At 34.5% G+C, this 24865-nt stretch overlaps 1 protein-coding gene across 1 annotated transcript in view; it reads right to left on the bottom strand.

Annotated features, from left to right (window-relative positions):
* Positions 1 to 16295: 16295 nt before the first annotated feature.
* Positions 16296 to 24865, bottom strand: part of LOC145674260 (putative serine protease K12H4.7) — a 47030-nt gene continuing 38460 nt past the window's right edge. Inside the window, exon 8 of the mRNA XM_081744094.1 lies at positions 16296 to 16405. Within this exon, the coding sequence (XP_081600220.1) occupies positions 16296 to 16405 (110 nt within the window). The remainder of the gene's footprint in view (positions 16406 to 24865) is intronic.

Here is a 24865-nt window from a genome sequence, read left to right as displayed (position 1 = left end):
TATCCGTAAGTGCTTTCTTTAGCACTTTTTAGAGCTCCCAAGAGATTGTTTATTGTAATATTATGTGTTTGTCTTTGAATTAAACAATGTAAACTTCATGGGAAAAGATCTCAAATGTTTAAAATGAATTTAAAAACTTGCAATATATTTTATGGCTTGAACTCATTCATTGTATTTACATTAACTCAGTGGAGAAAAAAATTCAATTTTCGAACAGCGTTTCACATTCGTAAATCCTGAAACCATTCGATTCGAAAAGTACCTCAGATGAGGGTAGTATTGAATTTAGCCTTCGTGACCTGTGTAGAGTATTCACATTGCACAACAATTTCAGTTCAACTTTTTTCAATCTTCAGTAGTCACAGCGTTATGAACTTATCAGCACGGACTCCCAAAGCGTTATGACAACGCTGCAGAATGTCTTTAGTAAGCATGCCCTTCTGCAAGATATTCCTATTGGACGTTGTCGCTGGGCACTGGGACACGTAACTATTTACGGAACGAGTGTGTCAACACAGAGGCCAAGAACAAGGTGTTGTGCTGCAATGAAGCATTCTCTTCCGTTCTCTCACCTTAACATTTATTTACCATATAGGATGTGCTCCCACTTGCATACGGATTACACAAGGCCAACAAATCTTTCTACGAATGAAACTTTCTTGGCAACTGTCAGACGTCGCCGAGTACTGGTCGCCAAGATGATATGATTCCTACGTGATTGCACATTGGACACTATCATTTCATTCATATATATTTAGTGCTGGCACTAGCCGTTAGTATTACCAAGATTTCACCGTTCCACTGAGTATTCGGCACATTCTTCTAGGATATCTAGAATATATCGACCTCGGAGAACGTTTAGAAATACATGCAAATCTATAGGCGATTGATGATGATAATACGGTCTTTAGTTATGGTATCCTCACTTTTGTTTGTGCAGTTGAAATACATACACTTATTTCAGGCTGTCTTTCTGTTTTGTATGTCATCTATTACAATTATCGCTATTTATCACTTATTTTCTAGTAATGTACTATATATTTAATTTATTTTTTTTTGTTTATCCTTATCACGTTCTCACATTCCTGTGTGAACTTTTGTTTCTTTTAGTGCTTTCTCTTGATGCACTTGTTTCAACTTCACTATCTTCGAAGGTTTATTTTGAATGTTTAACGCAGAGAATGTAGCAGGAGTTGGTAATATCCTCACCGGGACAAATAGCCTCGATCGCTACTGTCATCATTTAGAAATAGGTAAAAGTCTTCCAATGGATAATGTTATGAAAATTTTTTTGAATCAATGATTACCATTTACTAAGTTATGAAACTAAAGACAAGTATGATACTCTGTATTAAAGATCCTCCATAGGTTAGTTTCATATTACGGCTATTATTTAATAAAAGTGATTTTTCTTGTTTAGCGTCCCACGGTTGTCTCCATTAAGATATAAGGGACGATTGAACAACGAAAATGAGTGATTGTGAAATTAATTGTTTGTGGTCTTTCGCCAAGAATACCAACAGGGATCGCGTACACCAGAGGAGGACTATCACTTAAATGTTGTTTGTAAAATATATATTGGTTTCTATAGAATGATATAGCTACAGCATCAATAAAATGTTGTGCTTAATATACCTCAATGATAACTTCATGTTTATTAATATAAAATAATTAAAACAATTTACTTCTATAATTTTCACTTAATGTTGTTAAGGACTCTTATTATAAGTATGCAAGTACTTATCAACTTAATGGAAACATATATATAACAAGAATTTCAGAAATGATCAAAAAATGGATCAAAACGTTCCCGTCTTGGCCAATAATTAGCTTTTTGCATTAGGGGTCACAAAATTTTTGAACGACCCCTAAATCGATTTCTTTACGGAATAAGCATATCGTAGTGAGTTAAGTGATAGTTTAGGTTTGGCTACACTGTATGTATTATTCCAGATATAAGGCGTAAAAGAAAAATTTTGACTGAAATATATTGGATCTTTTGACTCCAAATTAATCTGATAAACTTACCAGATTAATTTGGCACTTGAACAGACTTCGCCCTTGAAACAGCTTTAATGGAACGAGGAAATGAGTAAGAGAAGTTGTAAATAACTGTAAATGTAATGTTACCCCTTTTCGCGTGCAATGTATCACTCAATTCCCTGTGAGAGTATGAAGAAGAAAATCTGCGCTACTTTTGCTCTCTGAAACGGGCAACAATGCTCAAGTATGTATAGGTCAAGGAATTGTGTGGGCAAGGATAGTACTCATCTTTATTTCAATATTCCTCAAATCACACTGTAACAGATAGAGCTCTTTGAATGAGTGCATTACCATCCCGGTTTATGGCGTTATTGCTCAGAAACAACATCTGAACCATACAATTCGCGTGCTCTCCTTAAATTGCAGCATAGCTAGAGACGGTGACACGAGCTGTAACCCTCAAAGCAGAACCCATTGAAAAACACAATATTGCGATCCACAGTATCAGAGAGCCGCCGCCATGTTTCACAGATTATCAGAGCAACTGCGGGTTATGTGATATTTTAGTCCTTCTGCACAAATAAACATTGGTCATGGTTTGACATAAAATGAACTATGTTTCATCAATAATACACTCGTTTCCAGTCATCAGAGGTTTATGTTACACCTTCGTGGTACCATTGGCATTGTATTAATATGTTGATTGTTCTCTGTCTGTGGTTATGCCTGCGAAACCAACCCCGTATATCCATGCATTGTAACTGTGATTGTCGTCACAGACTGTGGGAGATTCTGCTTGAGTCTCTCGGTCATTTGCACTGCATAGCACGAAGGTTCTATTTGACAATGCGTTTTAATGTTCAGTGGGACATATCAGCAAGAGTTTTCAACTCACCACTGTTTCTCTATGATCATGACATTTTGTCGTGTGTTATGTAGTTCTTATACCCTTGGTCTCTGCTCTTTGGGACATGCCCAACACACTTGGCTTTTTCTTCAGGCTCGGACAAGTGACCTTGAGCCAACACTAGCACCAAACCCACAACGGTGCGGTAGTCGCTTAATCGTTGCCAATCAATATTTTTTCATGTTCAATTTTCAAGGGATTCCCTTAAATTGATAAATATCTGTATATCAGATTTGATAAATATTAGGGAACATGATATGCGAAATAACAAGTCCTCTTAATTTTACTTTAAAATTGATGACATATTCAAATTTATGTTCCAAGAGTATCTCACGATAGTTTAATTTGGCATTATGTGATGGAACAAACAGCAAATTATTTCCCTGTACATATATGTACAGTATTTGCGCGAATATAAGCTGTGTGCGAATATAGGCCGCACGCAGACTTTTGATATGAGATTATAAAAAGTAAATCTCGAATATAGGCCGCACTACTGAATTTACGAGGAACTTATGTGTTGCAGCTTTGGAGGTATGTATTAGTCATCTATTCGAAGCTAGTGTAAGACAATCCTATAGAAATTACATCATGGACAAAGCAACTTCGGCGTTAGGAGGCAGTTTGCAAAGTGCACGTATGTCACAAGTGTGCCGTCGGATTTTGGCTGCTTGGCTGTCAATATCGGACGAACTTGTCATGAAAAGTTTCAGAAAAACTGGAATTTCCAATAATGCTGATGAGACTGAATATTAGCTTTTTTTGTGATAATGACTCTGAGCAGCATTCTGGATCATCTAGCGGGTAAAGAATCAGATGCTGGTGATGCTGAGATGGGGTAAGTGATTTTGTGCGATTTTGATGGGTACGAACAAGCTGACGTTGTTTTGCGAAACTAAGTTGTTTTTCTTAGTTCAAGAACGCCTACTGTATATAAATATACAGAATAGGCCTATATTATATAAATTATATAACAAAGATTCGTATTTCTGTTAATAAAAGTATCAAATGTATAAATATTTTTTATGCCAGTGTAAGGTATTATCGGTAATCAATGAAGGTGACAATTTTTCTCGAACAAGATAAGTTGCTCTGGTATTTTCTTCTTAAGTCTTTGATAGTTTACAAAAGTAACCGCAGTACCTTATAATGGTATTAATTTCAATCCAAAAGATGTCATTTTGAAATTGACGATTTATTTTATGAGGCGAAAAGTCTTTATAGTTTGCACCATGATTTTTCAAGCGAAAATTTAGAGGGAAAAATGCGGCCTATATTCGGTCAAATACGGTATTCTCTAGTAAAGAAACAAAACATCTAATGAACATTGGGTTTAAATATCCGAACTATCCTTTAAAATGTTCATATTCATAATCATACATACCTAAATACATAAACGTTCTTCCCTTATTCTGTATTAGTAGAAATTTATAAGAAAAATAAATGACTGTCTACTTCTATTTGTCATAATTTATATACATCTTTTCAGACATTTATCTTTTTATCTAATGAAATGATTAGTATTTTTTGAACTGAAACTATTATAAAAACACTGAAATTTTAATTGATAACGATTTATAAATTGAGGTTATGATAAAGAAAATTTTTTGAGCTATTTTCTGTAAAGTATATGAACTTATCAACGGTTTTATTTACTTTTCTTCATATATTTTAAAATGTACACTTGAGTTGAAGTACTAATATGAACGTTAAAAACATGATTTGTTGTGAAATGCTTTGTTGTTCTGTAAATACCTCTTTTACAATTGTAATTTCCGAACAATCACTGGCTTACTTTTATATATTTCAATCTATTAAAAATGCATCAAGATAATTGGACTATTTCTGGACTATTTACCTGCAGTAATGTGAAAAATAGAATTGTTAACAAATAAAAATATTATCTTAATGCTCTTAAAGCTTTTTAAAAAATATTTTTAAGTATATTCCGAATAACTTTATATCAAAAGAACTCTGAACAAGAAATACTAGAAAGTATTATGCAATCAGGATTTGAAAAAAAAATGAGTGAAAAATGCGGATGAAGATGATATATTTTCCTTAGACGCTGAATCAATTCAAAAAGAAAAAAAAACTTCTCTGCTACCGTTTTAATTGAATGATGAGCAACGTTAACACCGGTAACTTTACTATGGTACATTAGAGCCTCGTTGATCCGGATTTCCGGATAATCCGAATCAGATTTTTAGATTTAAAAAGAAAATAATGTTCACATCGATAATAATTTTTTAACTATGATAGCTAGAACGTAACTATAAGTACACCAAACATTGTATTATTATTTTCATTAAATGTACAGTTCTTGTATAGATTGCACAGCAAATCAACAAACACGACAGTGCATGGAAGCCAAGTTCCGCGAAGAAAATTTGTTTGCAATGAAAAACTGGCCTGCACTGCCGGAAGTATGGTATATAAGAACAAGAATTTTGGCAAAATCACGGAATTTGAGACTCTGTAAAAAAATTGTATTAGAGGTAGAAACATGAGGTTTCGAATTAGCTCAGATATCTAACATAAGAGATGTGCTCATATATCAAATCTCACATTCCTAGCTTCAACCATATTCGAGTACTGGAGCCATAAAATATGCTGTTTTCAGGCTCACTGATTCACTGACTCACTCTTCAAATTGATTAGGTACTTCGCAATGAGATAGAGACGTGAAACTGCGTAAAGGTATCTAATAATCACTCGAGTATTTAGAAACTCCGAAATTTAAGAAATGTACTAGGGAAAGTTTTATGGGCAAAAAAATGTCCTTAGCCAAATAAAAATTGCTCCACTCACTCACTCATTAACTTGGTTAGGTGCTTAAATAGATAATAAATACGAAATTTCTTCCCAAATTGGATTCTGTTTTATTTACGATAATGAAACGAAATGAAATGAAATCTTTGAGTTTTACGGTTATGACGGTTAGGCTAAAGGAGACGGTGATGAGTAATGAATGAAATGAAGAAAGTGGTAGGAAACGGGAGAACCCCGAGAAAACCCACACACACCGTGTTCGTCCACCACAAAGTCCACTTGGCGGAGGCTGGGATCGAACCCGGGACCCCAAACACGAGAGGTGAACGGTCTACCACTGAGCCATCGCGGCACCTACATGCCTGTTCGGAGAAAATTACTCATATTTTTATAACAAGTAAATACGTATTTAATTAATAAGATACGTAGCATAACAATAGTAGACATACAACACATATGATTAAGTTATTTCATATTGTAAATTCGTATTTTTCTTTTTTCTTTTTCTTTTTTTTCATTAGGATTGATTTACCCCCATACACACATACGTCTTTGCGTATTCAAACAACACTTAACAACCAAAGTCGATTTCGGTTCTATTTTCTTATCTCCACAAACAGGAAGAAAAAAGAAGAAAGGTACCATTCCAGCGCCACGAGAAACAAGGTCACTGAACGTAGAACTACATCTATTAGAGTATGCTTAAGATACTAAATTTAAATGGATCTTTTGTAAGAAATAATAAAAATGAATTCACAAATGTTCGAAATCAAGATTTTGTTTGTGATAGAAGTTGGACTTTTCTTTATATAAATGTAGTTATCAATTGGCGGGTTTTGGGGTAAATATAAAGTCACTGTCATAGTTTTGTATTTACAATGTCAATATAAACAAGTCCTTGATAGGAGAACTGAACATCATTTTTTGCTAAATTTGAGCTAAGAGAAGTAAATCTTTCCATTTAGCAGTTAGGATAGGTGTGAACCGAGTTTCTTCAGTGTAATGGAATCATCAGTTTTCTTTCTTTTTTAGTGTTCATGTTGTTGTGAAAGAACAACAAAGGCTTTCAGGTTATTTCACTGATAGATAGAATTGTATAAACAAACCTTGGTTCATTATATTCAATTTTTAGTATAGTATTGTTACAGTGAGACTTCATCTAACCTCAAAATGAAAAATGAGAAACGTCGGTATATTTTTCGTATTTCAATATTCAACTTTGCAGTCCAATTAAGTGTGGAATTTTAACATGGGCGAATAGAACCCAAATTTTTAGCTCGTATAATAATAACAACAATAATAATAATAATAATAATAATAATAATAATAATAATAATAATAATAATAATAATAATAATAATAATAATAATAATAATAATAATTGGCTACTCATTAAGAAGGTCCTGGGATAGAACCTTGGGTCTACCATATTGACTGTGATTTTCCATGATTTATTTTCAGCCACACCATGTAAATACCGAGATGATACCTTGAACGTAGGTCTTCACAACATCTCTAATTTGCATGCACACATATAAATTAACTAGGAATGGGCAAAACCCGTTTTTATAAAAACCGGTTTCTAGAAAAACGGAAACCCGAAAAACCGACATTTCGGTTTTCTCCAAAAACCGGTTCGGTTTTCTTCAAAACCGGTTCCATTTCCACCGAAACTGGTTTCGGTGAAAACTTTTGCAAGATACATGAATCTATTTCCATGGAAACAGATTCGGTTTACGGAGAACAACGAAACGCTATTCTGGTCAGAAGTAGAACAAATTTTAGGAAAAAATCGGAACCGGTTTCGAAGGAAACCGAAACCGGATCCGGTGAAAAACCGAACCGATTTTGGAGATAACCGAAAACCGGTCTGGGAGAAAACCGAAACCGTTTTTTTAATTTTCAAAATTAGTTTCGGTTTTTCTAAAAACCTAGAAACCGGTTTCTGTGCCCACCACTAGTATTAACCATAAACAAGAAATACCAAAATCAAACATTCGACTTGAATACAACAATGAAAGATAAGTCGGTTTGATACGACTATTCTATTTCGGGGCTCTTTATCCGTAGCAATTTGAACTCCAATCAACCAACAATCAGCACAAAGTGTGGGAATTTTTATCTAATACAGGATTATAGATATGTTTGTAATGTTACTCATTTTTCTTTTTCATTTTTTCTTAAATTCAATGAACATACGGTAATGGTTGTTTTATAATGGAATATTTAATTTGTATGAACAAAATTATTACCTTTATGAAAGTTTTGCTTCTAAAAGTACGAAAGTACCGGTAACTAACTAACTAATTCTATGGCCTGTGCATCCCAGAAGTTCAACGCTGCGTTCACAAAAACTCTTCATTAACTTCTATTCCTTGGCAAATAAATGCAGTTGATTGTCCTCCCATCTCCGACTAGGTCTTCCTAATGGTCTTTTTCAGATTGGACTTCCAGTTAAAACTTTGAAAACGCTTCTACTTTCTTCCATTCTGGCTGCATGACCTACCCACCTGAGCGTCCAAGACTTGGTGACCCTAACAATGTTTGATAAACCGTATAAATTACAGAGTTCCTCGTTATGAGGTTTGTGCAATTCCACATTCCGTTTCTTTTGGATCCGAATGTTCGTCTCAGGATTTTATTATCAAATACACTCAAACTAACAGAACATGTTTCGCAACCAAACACAGGTTATTGTTTTATATATTCTAAGCTTCAAATTCCTCGAAGGAATTCGTGGCGACAAAGGATTTTGAACTGAATAATAACCCAAATTCTCTGCTTTAAGTCGATATTTAATTTAGTCGTGGATATGCCTCTTGTTGCTGCTATTGTTTTTTTTTTAACATTGATTCTAGATATTTGAAAGTATCCACTTTGTCCAAAGTATTATTTGATATTTTAACAGATCCGTAATTAGCGGTATTACAATATGGGCTCTCTAAAAGTGCAGGTATGAGAATTAATGGACTAAATATGTGATTGTGTGGCATACTACCGTGTACCAGCCTATTTCCAGCAATGAAGTTGATACACAAGTTTACAGTTGTATGCATTAATTTAAAGATATATACGGGGCGTTCAGAACGCAAATGCATAACGCAAAGTTACCAAACAAAAATACAAAGTTTGTGCGGTGCTCTTAAGCACGTGAAAAGTTAACACAATTTCTGCATTAATGGAGATATTTACAATGTCTGGATATGTATTTTGAAACCTCTTGAAAATCGTTTAATATTTAGATCTTAAAGGTGAAATATGTCCAAACCGATGAAACGTCCACTTAATTATTTTGTTGACCCAATCATATGGTTAGGATTCCACGTTAATCAGTAGGTCCCGTCTCATATATCCTCGCTGCTGAAGAGAACCTTAAACTCAAAATCAACTCAATTCATATCTTTTGTTGAGTAAATGCACAATATCCAGTACGCACCATAAACAGTATTCATTTACTCGGTTAGGGCATTTTTCAATGCATAATTGCGACAAATTATGTTCAGCCTTGAAACTAACCTAATCTACACAGGTTATGAGTTTGAAATATAACTGCTTGCGTCGACTGTTTTTGAGTAATTCCTCCAGTTTTTGCAAAATCCAGAATAAGATTTTACATTAACAAAATACTTATTATTGTCGCAAATAATAATAATATTTAGAAAAAAAATGTGGGAATTCAATATTGAAGCCGAGAGTTATAGATATTCCATTTCTCATGAATTTCCACGTCATTTCCCATTTCGACATTTGATCGAGAAGTCTAATATTTATATATAAGATAGGTTATGGCTAACTCTTACAGTTTATAATTTACCTGAATCGTTATTGAGAACGGAAGTTTTAATACATTTCACTACTTCTGGTTTAGATTGAACATGAGATCAAGACTGACTTCGTCTAAAGTTAATATCGAAACCGTCCAAAGTATCTTCTGTGGCTTCCTATAACCGTGCTTCATCTATTGAAATAACTGGAGACTCCGCAAGCGATATCAATTTTGCACAACTTCTGGTACTAGTATGAAAACAACAGCAGCGACAGGATCAATTATTGGATATTCGTTCTAAATATAAAAACAACTAAGTTTCGTTTCGCAGTGTGAAACTAAGGGAAAATTCCGAAGCATGGAAATTCAATACTCACACTTGAAGGGCGCAGACTGTGATAGTGTGTTCCGTTAACTTATTGAATCGATTGCCGAAAATCGCTTGTCGCTTTTTTTCTTTACCATTTTTTTCTGCAAAATTGGTACAGGAAATGGCGAAATTGTACAAAACAGGAAATAGCGAATTTGTACCAGCTTCGGTTTGAATAGAAGGTTAATTGAGGAGATGTTACCTATTCTTGGAACAATGAATCGATTAGAGGAAATCGCATTTCGATATATCTTATCGTTTCTGCTCTGTGGAAATCTATATTGAAACCACAAGTAACATTAAACTTGAACAACTTCCGTCTCTGGTAAAGTGTTTTGGGTTATCATGGTGCGTTGCCTTAACCTGCTAAATAATTTGCAGGAAATCTCTTCTCGCTAAATATTGCCGTTTCCGTCTTATCATTATAAACGTTTAAATCGGAATTTGTACCATTTCTGGTTTCAACAGAGAGTTGATTGAGGAGGTGGAATGTATCCTTCGGACGTTGAATCATTCCAATAAACCACATCTCCATATATATTACTGTTTCCGGACTAATACCTGTCGCCAGAAGGATGGATGAACAAAACCGTTCTATAAGACTTCCGACCCTTATGCATAGCATAGTTTAAAATCTAATAAAACATATCAGTTTACTATGTATTTCCATTTTGTTTCTATAAAAGGTTGAAACTGCAAATTACTTTTCAATTACGTTGAACTTTTTTTACCAAAAAAACTTAATCTCTTTTCGTAAAAAAAATAAGGTGCGATCACAAGCTCATTTGCCACTAAAATGTCCTAATCGTTTTCTGCCACTCTTCCAATTTTTAATCTGAATTAATTAGTTCCATAGTTTAAACTTCGTTCACTTTTCAGTGTGCAACAGTGTTAGTTAGCATATAGTATTAATCAATGTAATTACAGTGCAACGAATATACCACAAAACCAAGATTGTTAATATTCTAAAATATTGTAGTTCAGTTACTATCGTCGACTTAATTAAAGTGCATTCTGGAAGAAATAACGCCTGTGAAGCTGTACTTTCCCGACCTATAATAGAATGATAACCTATAAGGAGAAAAAAGCTATAAGGAGAATGGAGCCTGAACTTCTCACCCTGAAAGCTTAAGTTTTTCAATGTGGATTGTGCTTACATTTTTGGATCTACGATCCACAATACCGTAATGACAGTGCGACCGGTAATAATATTTGTGCGCGACCGTCGATGTGAAGATGGGCCACTATCGGTACCCACATTTAGTATTGCCTCTGTAGAAAGTTATATTTGTGTTTATAGTATATTAGTGTTAGAATCAATTAATATCTCCTACGTCATTTTAATTATTTTGTCCTATTAAAATTATTATTTGTATTGAAATCGAGTGGTCTAAGTTTTACGAGTTATGTGGTAAATATGTGGCTTTGTTATTTATTTACTACTGAAACTTATTCGTGCTGTTTAATCAAAGGAAGGACATTTCAGATAAGGTGCGAATATGTATGTGTATGCATTTTATATTAATGTGTCTACTATATAATTAACGTAGTACAGTGCAAGGACACATTTTCTACCTATACAAGGTTTGAATGTTAAAGATAATTACGTTGTACTTCTGTGGATTTCTCCCGAGGTCATAAGAAACATGATAGATATCCGGACCAAAGATATATGGGATTTTGTACAATGAAGTTCAATGCATGGCTGTAATGACACCGTGAAGTCTCGCCATGACGGTGGGTATATGGACGAGACTTCAGTCTCCGTCAGGTCTAAATATTCCCCCACAAGAACGCAGGAACATACCGGTTCAAATCTCAGTGTTCTAGAATATATTGACATCCGAATCCGAGCTACCGTCATACCATTAGCAGACATTAAGTAGAAACTTGTGCAAGAAAATTTAAAGACGAAACTGGGACTAAGAATGGACGAGCCAAGGAAGGTGGAAGTGGAACATCTAACGATGATAACATAGCCAGACACTTTTCCGAAAATCTGGAATAAATATTCGCAATAACCGGCATCCGCAATAGACAGACAGTTAATCGAAAAATGTGCAATCCTTCTTCAAACCTTTTCGTGTAGTTTGGAGATAGATCCTGACAAATTTGAGACGGTGGCTACTGAAATACGTGAATGCATATCAATCTCTACTCTTGGTACTATATGCATGCTTCAGTGCATGAAATTCTGATACGCGGGCGAAGCATCATTTCGTCGACTCTTTTGCCCACTGGCCAAATGTTAGAGGATTTTCAGGAAGCCAGGCGTAAAAGTATCGTGCCGTATCGGGAACATATGCACGAAGAACGAGTTCACAAGAAAACACAATGTTGGACGTGATCTTGCGAATTCTAGTCACATCAGACCCGCTCATGTTAACTCTTCGTCAGAGGACGTTGCAATCGAATGTGAGGAAAGCTCTGTCCACTGCCGTTTCAAACTTACTGTAAAACCCATTACAACCCTCAACGGGAGCTGAAAGCGGCTGACAATGAACTATGCACATATTTTGTTAAAACGTTCACTTTGGTGTTCTTTATATTTCTTTTGTTTCTTCATCTCAGTATAATACAGAATGCAGTAACTTGCCTTTTCCGTGTCGTTTGTGTTGTTCAGAATTATCAGGAACCGAAAGATATAGGATATACCCCTTTTTCTCAGAGAAATGAGTCTTGGCCAGGTTTTAGGGCTATCTGGCCCACTGTGCATTGCAGTGAATTTTACTATTCAAGAAGGGGGCACGGTGGCTCAGTGTTAGAACGCTTACCTCTGGTGCGTGGGGTCCCTCGGTCAAGTTAAGTATATGGTGGACAACATCGTGTGCCTGGGTTTTCTCCGCGTACACGTTTTTCCCACATTCTCATGCCATCAACTCTTCTATCATTATTCGCCTGGCTTACTCATCCGTCTCCTTTATCCTACAAGGCATAAGCGTTCGATATACGTTCTAGAGTAGCATGCTAATGCCTTTTTTCTTTTTTTAGATATTGCCAAGTAGTATTTTAAAATCATATTTAGGTGAAGCTCTACTCTATCTTTCTAGCTTTAATCTACTCTTTAGAAAGGTTTTCTGGTTGTTACATTAATGCTTAATTGCTAGCAGGAAATATAGATATTTTAAAATATTACCTGATTGAAATTTAGTGTTTGTTTCAAATATTTAATATCAAGGTGATTTTCAGAATATAGTTTTAAAATAAATGTTATTTAATTGTTTAAATAGTTATTTCTGGAATTTCCCGTATAGCACAAATCTAGTGTACACTCATAATCTACTACTCTACTAATCTAACCTAATCCATCCTACCATATTTGACTCTGCTCTAGCTTAGCAGACGTTGGTCCGAGATGTTTTATGTTTCTGTGTGTGAGTGTACGAATATTCATTTTCATGGCACATTAGTTTGGACGCATAGTATCAATAATTCAAGCACTCCTCCAAAGAAAATAACACCTCCTAATACATATATGTATGTATATGTTTGTGTGTATGTGTTACTTCATTTTTATGACTTTAAATGATATTATTTAGTGTTATTTTCATTGGAGAAATGCTTGAATTATTGCGTACAGATTGATACTATACGTCCAAACTAATCTGCCATGAAAATGATTATTCGTACACTCACACACACAAACATAAAATATCTCGGACCAACGTCTGCTAAGCTAGAGCAGAGTTAAATAGAGTTGGATGGATTAGGCTAGATTAGTAGAGTAGTAGATTATGAGTGTACACTATATATATATATATATATATATATATATATATATATATATATATATATATATATATATATATATATGTGTGTGTGTGTGTGTGTGTGTGTGTGTCCCAGGAGGAAGGCAATATTTTGGGAAATTGTAGTATGGGTTATTCTAAGAAAAAAAGATTCATGTGAACATTGGTCCTAATCTCAACGGCTTGAGAGCTACAGGTTGTGAACTAGATTTGAATTTTTGTTGCGTATTGCTCACGCTGCAATTATACTACAGAAGTGAGACATAGCGGATTGGGAAGGTGAGAGAATGACCTTTCCAACGATATGCAACATGTGGCAGTGATATCTTTGGAATAGGGATTAATGATGGAAAGTTAAGATTATGTAAGAGAAGTGGATGGCAATACTGATTTCCAAATTTTTCTCAATAACTTCCCTCAAGACACCAGTGTCCCATGTTGCATACCGTTGGAAAGGTCATCTCATCACTTTTCAAATCCACTATGTCTGTAGAACAAATACAGGGTGAGTAATAAGCAACATGAATTCAAAAGTGAATCTCAACCTGTAGCTCTCAAACTACTGAGATTAGGACCCCTGTTCATATGAACTTTTTTGCTTACCATTTTCCGAAGTATTATCCCTTCCTCCTGAGACACCCTGTATATATGTATATATATTAATTTGACGACCTAATATAATTTGTACATGCTTATAATGGGTTAAGTGCCAAAGAGTACGTCCAGAAATATGTAACATAACGTAAATTATCTAGAATAAGTCGTAACATCTTGATCTTATTAGTCTAAATAAAGGTTATTGTTATGGATATTGTTATTGACAATACTGAATCATAAAGTAAGATCTGGTTATTTTGATGCTGTTTTTCGTTTATTTTTATTATGAATCTGGCTAGAAAATAACATTTCTGTTGGCAACTCTGAGCTTATTATGACAAGTAGGATAATTATTGTGGTGATTGTCATCATCACCTGCTCTTCTGTTCTTAAGACTGACTTTGTTATTTAAAATTGTATTAACCTATAAATTCTCACAACAACAACTGTAAAAATGTTTCATGACACACTCTTTTCATGCGTCCATGAACACAGCTGAACATAATTAGTATGGTAAAGTTGAATTGTATAAATATGACAAAGTATTATGTACCAAATGAAAAATAAAGGCAATATTCGGTAAATACAGCAAATAAAATGTAAGTCTACAAAATGACTTTATTTTGATTAGAAAGGTAATTGTATATTTAATGCGAACATTTTACCTGCTCATCTCCTTACGTTAGTTTGAGTACAGACAGTATTTCTAATTAAATACTTAAGATAATGAAAACACACGCACACAAAAACAAATTCCTTTAAAGTGTTCTTATTACAAATAATTAATTTATACAAATAATTTTCATTCGAAAATCAGAAGTTTTTTTTAAGTTAGTAAGAATCATGAAAACATTTTTTTTTAACCAAAAAGTAATGTTTACGAATTTTGAAATCTTGCTTTCAATACTTCCAACTTCGTGTACATAAGATGGAACCAAATTTAATATATATATGAAAAGCATGAATTGAATTCATTTAGTTAAATATATATATACTACATATTTCTCATAATCTCAACGGAAATGCTTGTTAACGCAATGCATTTACTTGTAATTTTGCTTCGTGCTTTTAAATACAATCTTGGATTAAGATTCACAGTAACTTTTAAAGATGTATAATATTTCAATAGAAGATGTTTCAAGTTTAAATGTAATTGGTTATCATTGTTGATATTAAGCCAATGTATCATAAGCACTTCATTATATGTTAAAATAATCGCCACGTTCATAACAACAATATGGTTTTACTGTAAACTAATACATATACTAATGCTGAAAGAAAACTTCTCACTTTTCTAACACACACACACACAAAAAAAAAACACCACACAAGAAAATTTTATAATATTTATTAATATTGAAAACGAATAAAATTATTTTGTCTTCGTACAGAGTAATAAAAACAAACACGCATGATTGAAGAGAACATTTTGTGGCAGTAGGAAGGTCTCGTTAAACCTGCAACAAATAAAACAAAGTTGTAAGGCATGTTACACTCTCTCTTACAAGTACATATAAAAATGAACCAAGTATATAGCCAATTTGAAATTATACAAAGTGGTGTATATTTAAAGAATAAAATACTGAGGCGAATGTTTGAACGGGGAACGGAAATGAGAAATGGCTCCATCTTCGTAACGACGAGCTGCATAATTTACACCATTGACCTAACATTGTTAGGGTCATCAAGTCCAAGAGGTTCCGGTGGGCAGGTCATGTAGCCAGAATGGAAGAAAATAGGAATACTTTTAAAGCTTTAACTAATAATCCAACCAGAAAATTACCATTGGGAAGAATTAGGTGCAGATAGGAAGACAACATCAGGATGGATATTATATAAATAGGAATAAAAAATAGAATTGGAATTAGTTGGCTAAGGACATAAGTCACTGAAGAGATTTTGTAAACATGACATAGAATGTAAGTGTTTTGTAGCCCATAGAGTTATATATATTAAGAGATATGAGAGACAATGTTAAAAAAATAACAATTATTACTAGCTTCAGTATTCAATTATTAATATCTGATGTAAATGTCCTATCACAAATAAATGGAGAAAGCCACAGATGTAACAGCTAGTTACAATATAGGTAACAGCTTCATCCCCCACTTTATGTACTTAAATAAAAAATGTACCTATATATACAAATATTTATTCTAGAATCCATTTGCCGATCAGCTTTTGAATTTCATCTCTAGCTGCTTGCAACTGAGGTGGATCACCTGGAAGAGGATTACCCATATCCGCACAATGAGTTGTACCTGAAATATAAATAAGAAAGAAAGCTTAAAATTTTCATTTTCAAGAACGGACATGAACCTGTCACCCGGACATCCGAAACAATCCTACTCCATTCAATAAACATAACAAAGATACAGTATGTTCATGCACAAAAAAAGTAGGTGCCATGGACAACGGAGTAAGTCCATGTTCCCATTAACCATATTAGTATAAAGAAAATCGTAAACTCGCAGTGAAAAAGCTATTGCATCAGCACTGTTCATTGGAAAGTCATGGCTTATAGCTCTTCAGCATGAAACAAGCTTTCAGGAGTTGCTATGTATTGCAGCCCATAACGTACTTGAACAGGGATAATTGGGACAATGTCGGAAAAATTCCCTTCAGAAATCCCTCCTATCAACTCTGGAGCCTTCTGCAATTGTCCTGGGTAAAAACACACAATCCAAAATTTATCTCAGAAAATAGTATAAGGGATAACAAATGGTGAACCAAGTTTTGTATTGCTAGACGAAATACATATGAGGGAAAAACCTGTAAACCAATACATGCTTTCTTCTCATACCTCTTCTGTCTATCCTAACAAACTTAGTACAGACATTTCTTATCTCCTATTCTATGTTTCGAGATACATTTGGATTGTGTGCTTCTACCCCGGGATACTCCAGAGGGGTCCAAATTTGATAGGGAGGTATTTATGGAGGGAATTTTCTAGACATTCTCCCAATTTTACTGTTTAAGTAAGCTACGGGCGCCAATACATAACACCTATGGAAAGCTTATTTCATCCTGAAAAGAATGAACTATAAACCATGACTTCCCAATGAATGGTGTTGATGCAATAGCTATTTCGCTGCGAGTGTACGATTTTCTTTATACTTACAGGGTTAATGGGCCCAGGTACTTACTTCTTTGTTCATGGCACCTAATTTTTTGTGCATGAACATATCTTTGTTATGTTTATCGAATAGACTAGATTTGATTTGGCTGTCTAGATGACAGGTTCATGTTCGTTCCTTGTGAGTATATTTGGCAAAGTTTTCCTCAACCTCACAACATAGTAGTGGAATGCTAATTTCAAAATTATGCTAATACATTTTATTAACAATATTTTAGAAAATAAGAAGGAAGTAAAATATTGTGTTAAGCACCGCGATCTTCCTAAAGCACTTGGCATCATATCAGTGCTTCAAGACTTCCACTAAAACATTTAAATGCTTTTTATTTTTTTTATTTTGCACTATTAATAGAAATATTTCTTACAATGCTCACAAGGGAGGGTCACGAAGTGTGTCAGCTGAGATCTGAACGAGATAATTGTGTTTGCATTTGATATGTTATAACTAGACGAATAACAAATGTATACGCGCCTCCGGGCGAAATATCGTGAGTTATACTACATTTTATAATGTAAAAGATTCAAAATGTTACCTAGCGGAATAGTTTGAACCGAGTCATTTGTCCGGAAGCAATTGGGTAAATTGAAAACTCGGCGAACACATATCCCATCATTTTCAAGGGCACATATTTTGGAAAAGAAAAGTTTGCCCCGAGGTCTCCCGCAGGGTCACAGACGGTGTCCGAATCGAAAGTTTCAAATCGTAAGAGGGATTAAGTAGCACATCATTTGAAAGCTGTTGTAAAATAAAAGAAAATGGAGCAAGTCTCAAGTCTCTACGACAACCCTGTGCAAAATGGCGGCGGATCAAAATGTAAACATAAACTTAATTGAAAAGTCCATGTCCACCTCTATAAATCGAAAATGGTGGAACAATTATGAAAAGAGGAAAGGACATGTGGCATTATTTTCAAAGTACAATAATTTAAGTTAAAACGTCTTGTCCAAGGGCCCCCACAGGGTAACAGGTGGGATCCAACTCAAAAGTTTCAAATGCTAATGGGGGTTTAGTAGCACATTGTTTGAAAGCTGCTGTTAAATGAAAGAAGATGGAGCAAGTCTCGACTCTATTTGAGAACCCTGTTGAAAATGACGGAGTCAAAATGTAAACAAAAGCTTAACGGAAAAATATCTATGGCCACGTAGAGTCTAGGATGGTCGCTTAGAATCAATCTAAAATTATAGGCATACCAAACTGCTGAAGCTAGGGAAAACCAAATTTGGCATGAATGTTGATCAGTGGGTGACGAAAAGATACGAAATGTTCAAAAACGTGACATCTTGTGTTCAAAATGCCCTACTATATATCGAACGCATTTCCAGCTCAAACCACTGGTATTGGAGAAGCGATATGTGGTATTTACGTTTATGGTCAATAGTAGATATCCACGAAATATCAAAGAGTATCATCTACAATCCAATATGACTGGCAAAGTGAAAAATGAGTTTGTATATAAATATGCTATTTCTTGGAATATTTTGACCAAAACAGCAGTTTGACGCAGCTCGATGTACTGAAATGATTTACACGTGATTTGGTACTGCTCGCCAATCTTGCAAATGGATGTTTTTAGTATATTTGGAAGTGCTTGAAATATTGCGATCAAACTAACGAATCGCATACAAATGTAGCCATCACGAATACGTTACAATAGAGCCCCCGACCTGACTGTTGCAGGAAGTCCTTTATGTATCAACTACGTATCATAAAATTAGAAAAATACCCGAAGGTATTCAAATTTTGTTTAGCAGTACGAATAGGAAGTTAGAGTTGTGTGTTCATCGCATATTCGTTATGTTCACGTAAATGATATCGAAAGAACCGTGAGGAACGTGCATTAGGAAGGAAATATCTATGTTGTTACGGAATGAAATAACAGTTGAAGTGAATCGAAATGCAATTGTTATTTACTCTTATTATTTTTTCTAAGTACATAATAGAGAAAAATAGAGATTTAGAATGATACTGTTATGATGACATAGGTTCTAAGCGACCATCTTGGATTCATGCTGGCCATAGTTTTTTTCAGTTAAGCCTTTATTTACATTTTGATCTGCCGCCATTTTGTACAGAATTAACGTAGAGAGTGAAGACTTGCTTCATCCTCTTTCTTTTGACAACAGCTTTCAAACGATGTGCTACTTAACCCCCTTGCCATTTGAAACTTTTGAGTTGGACCCCGTCTGGGGGACCCTACGGGGGCCCCTGGGACAAGAAGATTAACTTAAATCGTTGTACTTTGAAAATAATGCCACAGGTCCTTTCTTGCTTTTACATTTGTCTCACTGTTTCCGACTTATAGGGGTGGCTGTGGACTTTTCAATTAAGTTTTTGTTTGTATTTTGTCCCACCGCCATTTTGCACAGAGATGTCGTAGAGAGTTGAGACTTGCTCCATTTTTTATTCATTTTACAACAGCTTTCAGACAATGTGGTACTTAACACACCTTGTCGTTTTAAACTTTTGAGTTGGAGCCCGTGTGGGGCAAACTTTGGGGCAAACTTTCTTATCCGAAAAAAATGTGCCCTTAAAAACGAAAGGATACTTGTTGGCTGAGTTTTCCATTTACCCAACCGTTTCCGAACAAACGAACTGGTTCAAAATATTCTGCCAGCTTTGCAGCTTTTACATTACAAAACTTGTTGTAACTCACGATATTCCGCCCGGTGGCGCCTATTGCTTTGGGATTCGTTTAGTTATAATATATCAAATGCAAACATAGTTGTCTCGTTCAGACCTCAGTGGAATTATTTCGTGATCCTTCCTTTGTCAGGATAACAAATGTTAGTTAATATTGCATTTAAAATGTCACATGGACACACGACTTTGCATTTTAACAATAAGATTTTACCGACCTTTTTATTGGCTTTTGTGTTGAGAAATATGATTTATTTTACTTGTAATTATAAGTTTAAGCAATTGAATCTTTACACATCAAACTCATCCCAATTACTCGGTATTTGCATGATTCTTCCAATTGCACCAAGTTGTTGTTCACATCAAATTATATCCAGCTTCAGAGAATGTTGCTTCAATTACCTAAGTTAAGTGCACAATGAAACAATGATGTAGAATATTTCTGATCAGTATTAAATCGTTTATAAAGGTTGGTTCAGTGGTATTGCGCCGAATCTGAATGTCTCTTACGTAGCCCAGTAAATTCAGGTCATAAATAGGATGGATGTGAAACAAATTCATAATTAGCTAAAAAATTTGCATTATTAGCTCCTAGAGATCTGTAGAACAAATCCTGAAACGTACGTTAATTTTCAATGTCCGCTTCTATCCAAAATGGCGGATCAAAGATGGCCGCCAAGTAATATTCGTCCTAAGTGATGTTTTTCTTCATAGCTCAGTCAAAGAACATCATTTTTAGATTATGTAAAATCTTGTGTACTCTGCAAGAATGACTGTTGTGATTTAAACCTAGATTTTCCCAATAGAAGAACTGTAAATGAGTTATAAGCCTAACATAGATGGATACTTAACGTGAAAATTCGATTTTTTTTCTGGTTTACAATTTAATGTTAATCTGTTTAGCTTCATAACTTTGGAACAATTGGCAAATCGTAAGAAGAGGTTCGAAAGTTCTTTGTATTATTGTTTTCGGACGAATGTTTAAAAACTGAAGATTCCCTGAAAATGGCTGACATTTAATTCTTACTGAAACGGTCATTGTGATCTCAAAGTTGATTTTTTTGTGTGTGTGTACAGTGGGCCACAGAAATTCTTCGTGTACAAAGTCTGTGAGTTAGACAACCCAACTAACGCCCGCTCCAAGATTAATTACGCCTGGTAGAGTAGCTAGAACAGCAGCATGAAGTATACCCCACCTGCTAAAAGAACAAATCCTAAAGAGTATTTTTGTGCAAGAGTGAGGAGAAACGCTGGCTGACGAAATGACAAAAGGGAGTCTTTGGATACTTGTACCCATAGTAAACAGCACAATATCAGAAAAAATATTCGGACACCAGAGTTCCGATGAGGAGATAACAGTTAGGTCACTCAAATAATCTTATAATTAACTCAAATGAGGGATTATAAACAAGCTAACTTACTTCAAATGACTATACATAAATGAGTATCAAATAATATACGGATAAATTATGCGGTATATGTAGTAGGTCATTTTTTTCAGTAAACACAAAGCCTTACGCTGAGTCTTGAAACTATTAACAGTAGTCCTACCTGCAAATCAATTAAAGTATGGATCGATCATTCGAGGGAAGAGCCCAACCTCCAATGAAAATTGTGGGGGTCTAACAGGGCCTGAACTCCTTGGTTCCGGCGCCACTGATTAATATTTAATACTTCGAAAGAAGAACTTCTCCGATTTCATTATTCGTTAAATGACTTTTGATATGCAGTAATTTATTGGAATGCAGTAATTTATTTCTAAATATTAAAAATGCAAAATTCGATAACAGAATTAACTCTGTAACTCGTTTTCTCGATTCATTTTTCTTCCTTTATTTTTAGGATTACATCATCACTGAATTTCTCCATGGGAGATTATCTTCATTTAACAGCATCCAACTGGAGCTCAGCCTTGTAAATTAAACATAGGAAAAAGTCAAAATACAGAGGGTGCGGATCGAACCCCGACTGGAAAATTAGAAAATGTCCACGCTACCCATTCACCTAAAGCGTTACTTACGCTTGGTCGCCTAAATAAAGAGCTCTTTCTTGTCGCTCAAAACAGTAGCTTGTTTATAGTCAAATACATTGGCAAAACGCAAGAATATGTAATTGAGAAATATCATTGTATTCACTAAATTATCAACATTGCAGATTTAAAAAAGATACAAAACTCCTTTACTTTGAATCAATATTATACACATAAACAAACTAAAGACGAAACACTTAACGCGTAGTAACCGTGGTTCAGTGGTCAAGGCGCTCGGTCACTAATCTTAAGGTGCAGGATTTTTTTTTTCAATATATAGAAACATTTCCTTAAATATAAAGTTCTATTTTGAAGTGCTCAAAAAAAATAAAATCAACTCATTTCGTCACATTTCAAACCTCAGTCACATTTATTCATAATGTCTGTCATTTATATACGAAGACGCTAAAATGAGGAACGTTAACATTGTTTTAATGGGAACTGATTTCTGATTTGAATACCGACCTTAAACCACACGTCCAAAATGAAAATTATTTATGTTCCTGATACCTACTGCAATATACAAGTGTATATGTAGAGAAAGAGCGATTTTGTGAGAGAGATTGGGTGAGAGAGATAGTGGAAAAAGAGAGGGTGCATGTGAGAGATAAAAACAGTATATTCTTGTATTTATACTTAAAATGTAAAAAGTTTTTGTAATTCATTATCTGGATTTTTATAAAGCGATTTGAACGCTTGAAGCGACTTAATGTTCATAAAGCTTCTTTTTCTTAAAGCTTTTATAATTAATGCCGCAAATAGTCCGATGCTTTGTAATATGTGTCAATGAAATAAATGCATGGTTTTAGCAGGATAGTATCGTCTACCCCATGCTTCTATTCATGGTAAAACACTAACGTTGAGTTGATGTTGAGTTTAACGTTCATTTCAGCAGCGAGGCTATATGAGACGTTTACCTACTGATTAGTGTGCAATCCGAATCACATGAGCTCACACCGCTTAGCTACGAAGGAACTCGGTATAAAAATAGAATACCACGTATTACACCATATTACTTCACCGACAGATTTCTGTTTTATAATCAGTTAAAATAGTATTTCTGGACATCGTAGCGAAAAATGTATTTATTATATCATAATTAATCTTGGAGCGGGCGTTAATTGGGTTGTCTGACTCACGGACTTCGTACATGAAGAATTTCTGTAGCCCACTCTACACGTTATCAATTTTATATTGTACACTTTGTTAATGATATTGGTCGGCGCAATTTTACATTTTAAATGTAACTTCTTAGCTATATGTTAAATACAAGTACAGCACAACTAAATAATAAAGTATATAATACTTACTACAACATTATCTAATACAGATCAAGATTTTGCCTCATACTCAACTCACCCAACATACCCGCAATGTCTTTTAGGTATGTATGCAATTGTCTTCGGTTTTGAAGATACTCTAAATTTTTTAATTGCTACTGGAATGCTAACGCTTCTACGAAGGCGTGTAGATAATCCCACTTAGCGTAACAGCAATGTCCAAAATTTTGTCTCAATTTTAGGAAGTTCTATAAATCTCTGAGCACATAATTGAGATATATTTGTGTTATGATTCGAAGCAGGTCCATTCTTAAACCAATTCCGCCGATTTCTCCATATTAAGCCCAACACCTAAGAAACCCCGCGCTAGAAGGTAATATACTATCAGCTGAAGTATAAACAATCAGATTATAGGTTGTCTGGAAATCTGGGTTCGAAAAAAATATTTCCAAACTTCTAAGACGAATCTAATACGAAGAGTTTTTGTTTAGCAACTAGTACGCAACTTGGAAAACTAATGGTTTTTGTTCCTCATAATTTGAGGAGAGAGTGTTATTTACGACAGAGCTCACAGTAATGTCTGAAGAATGCAATGCACAATTATTGCTCTGGCTTAGAGTTAATGACGTTTATTCATAACTAAATTGAAACTAAAGTGGAAAAGATAAAGCCTGATTTTTAAAAATTTAATTTCAACTTAATGAACTAAAGAATGTTTGAATTAAAGCGTAATTGGTTCATTGTTTGATCTCAAAAGTCGGCGAATTGAATTTAATTGAACGTGACTACAAATAGGAAAGGAACTTAAATAAAAATCATTTTATCTTATTGTAACTGAATTGATTACTCCTCGCATTTTTTCTTTATCGAATTCAAATAACTGTCTTTCGAAATGGTTTAATAAGTTAATTTTGTTTTCTTGTTAACGTTTTGTATAATTGAATTAATAAAAAAATAGCACTAAAACGTTTGAATATAATTTAAACCATTTACTACATTATTTCACTTTGACTATTTTGAATGTTTCTCACAAGGAAAGGGAATGAAGATGTCATACGGATATCCGAATCAAACTTAGTCCATTCGATAAACATAACAAAGATATGTTGACGCACAAAAAATTAGCTGTCATGGACAACAGAGTAAGTCCCTGGGCCGCCTTAACCCTGTTAGTATAAAAAAAATCGTAGACTCGCATTGAAATAACTATTGCATCAAAACTGTTCATTGGAAAGTAATGGCTTAGAGTTCATTCTCTTCAGCATGAAACAAGCTTTCCAAAGGTGCTATGAATTGGAGTCCATAATGTACTTGAACACGGAAAATTTGGAGAATGTCGGGAAAGTTACCCCAGAAATCCCTATCTTCAACTACGGACCCTTCTGGAGTGGCCCCTTGTAAAAACACGCAATCCAAATGTATCTCTGAAGGTACTATAGTTGTTCGGAAATGGGTCTACCAAGTTTTGTATTGATAGACGGAATAGATATGAGGGAAAAATGTGTATTGTTTCATGCTGAAGAGAATGAACTATAAATCATGATTTTCCCATAAACAGTGTTGATGCAATAGCTATTTCACTGCGAGTCTACGATTTTCTTTATTTTAACATGGTTAATGGGCCCCAGGGACTTACAC

This window comes from Thermobia domestica, chromosome 17 (genome assembly GCF_964235325.1).
Source record: "Thermobia domestica chromosome 17, izTheDome1.hap1.1, whole genome shotgun sequence".
Lineage (NCBI taxonomy): Eukaryota > Metazoa > Arthropoda > Insecta > Zygentoma > Lepismatidae > Thermobia > Thermobia domestica.
This window is presented reverse-complemented; position numbering and strand designations above follow the sequence as displayed.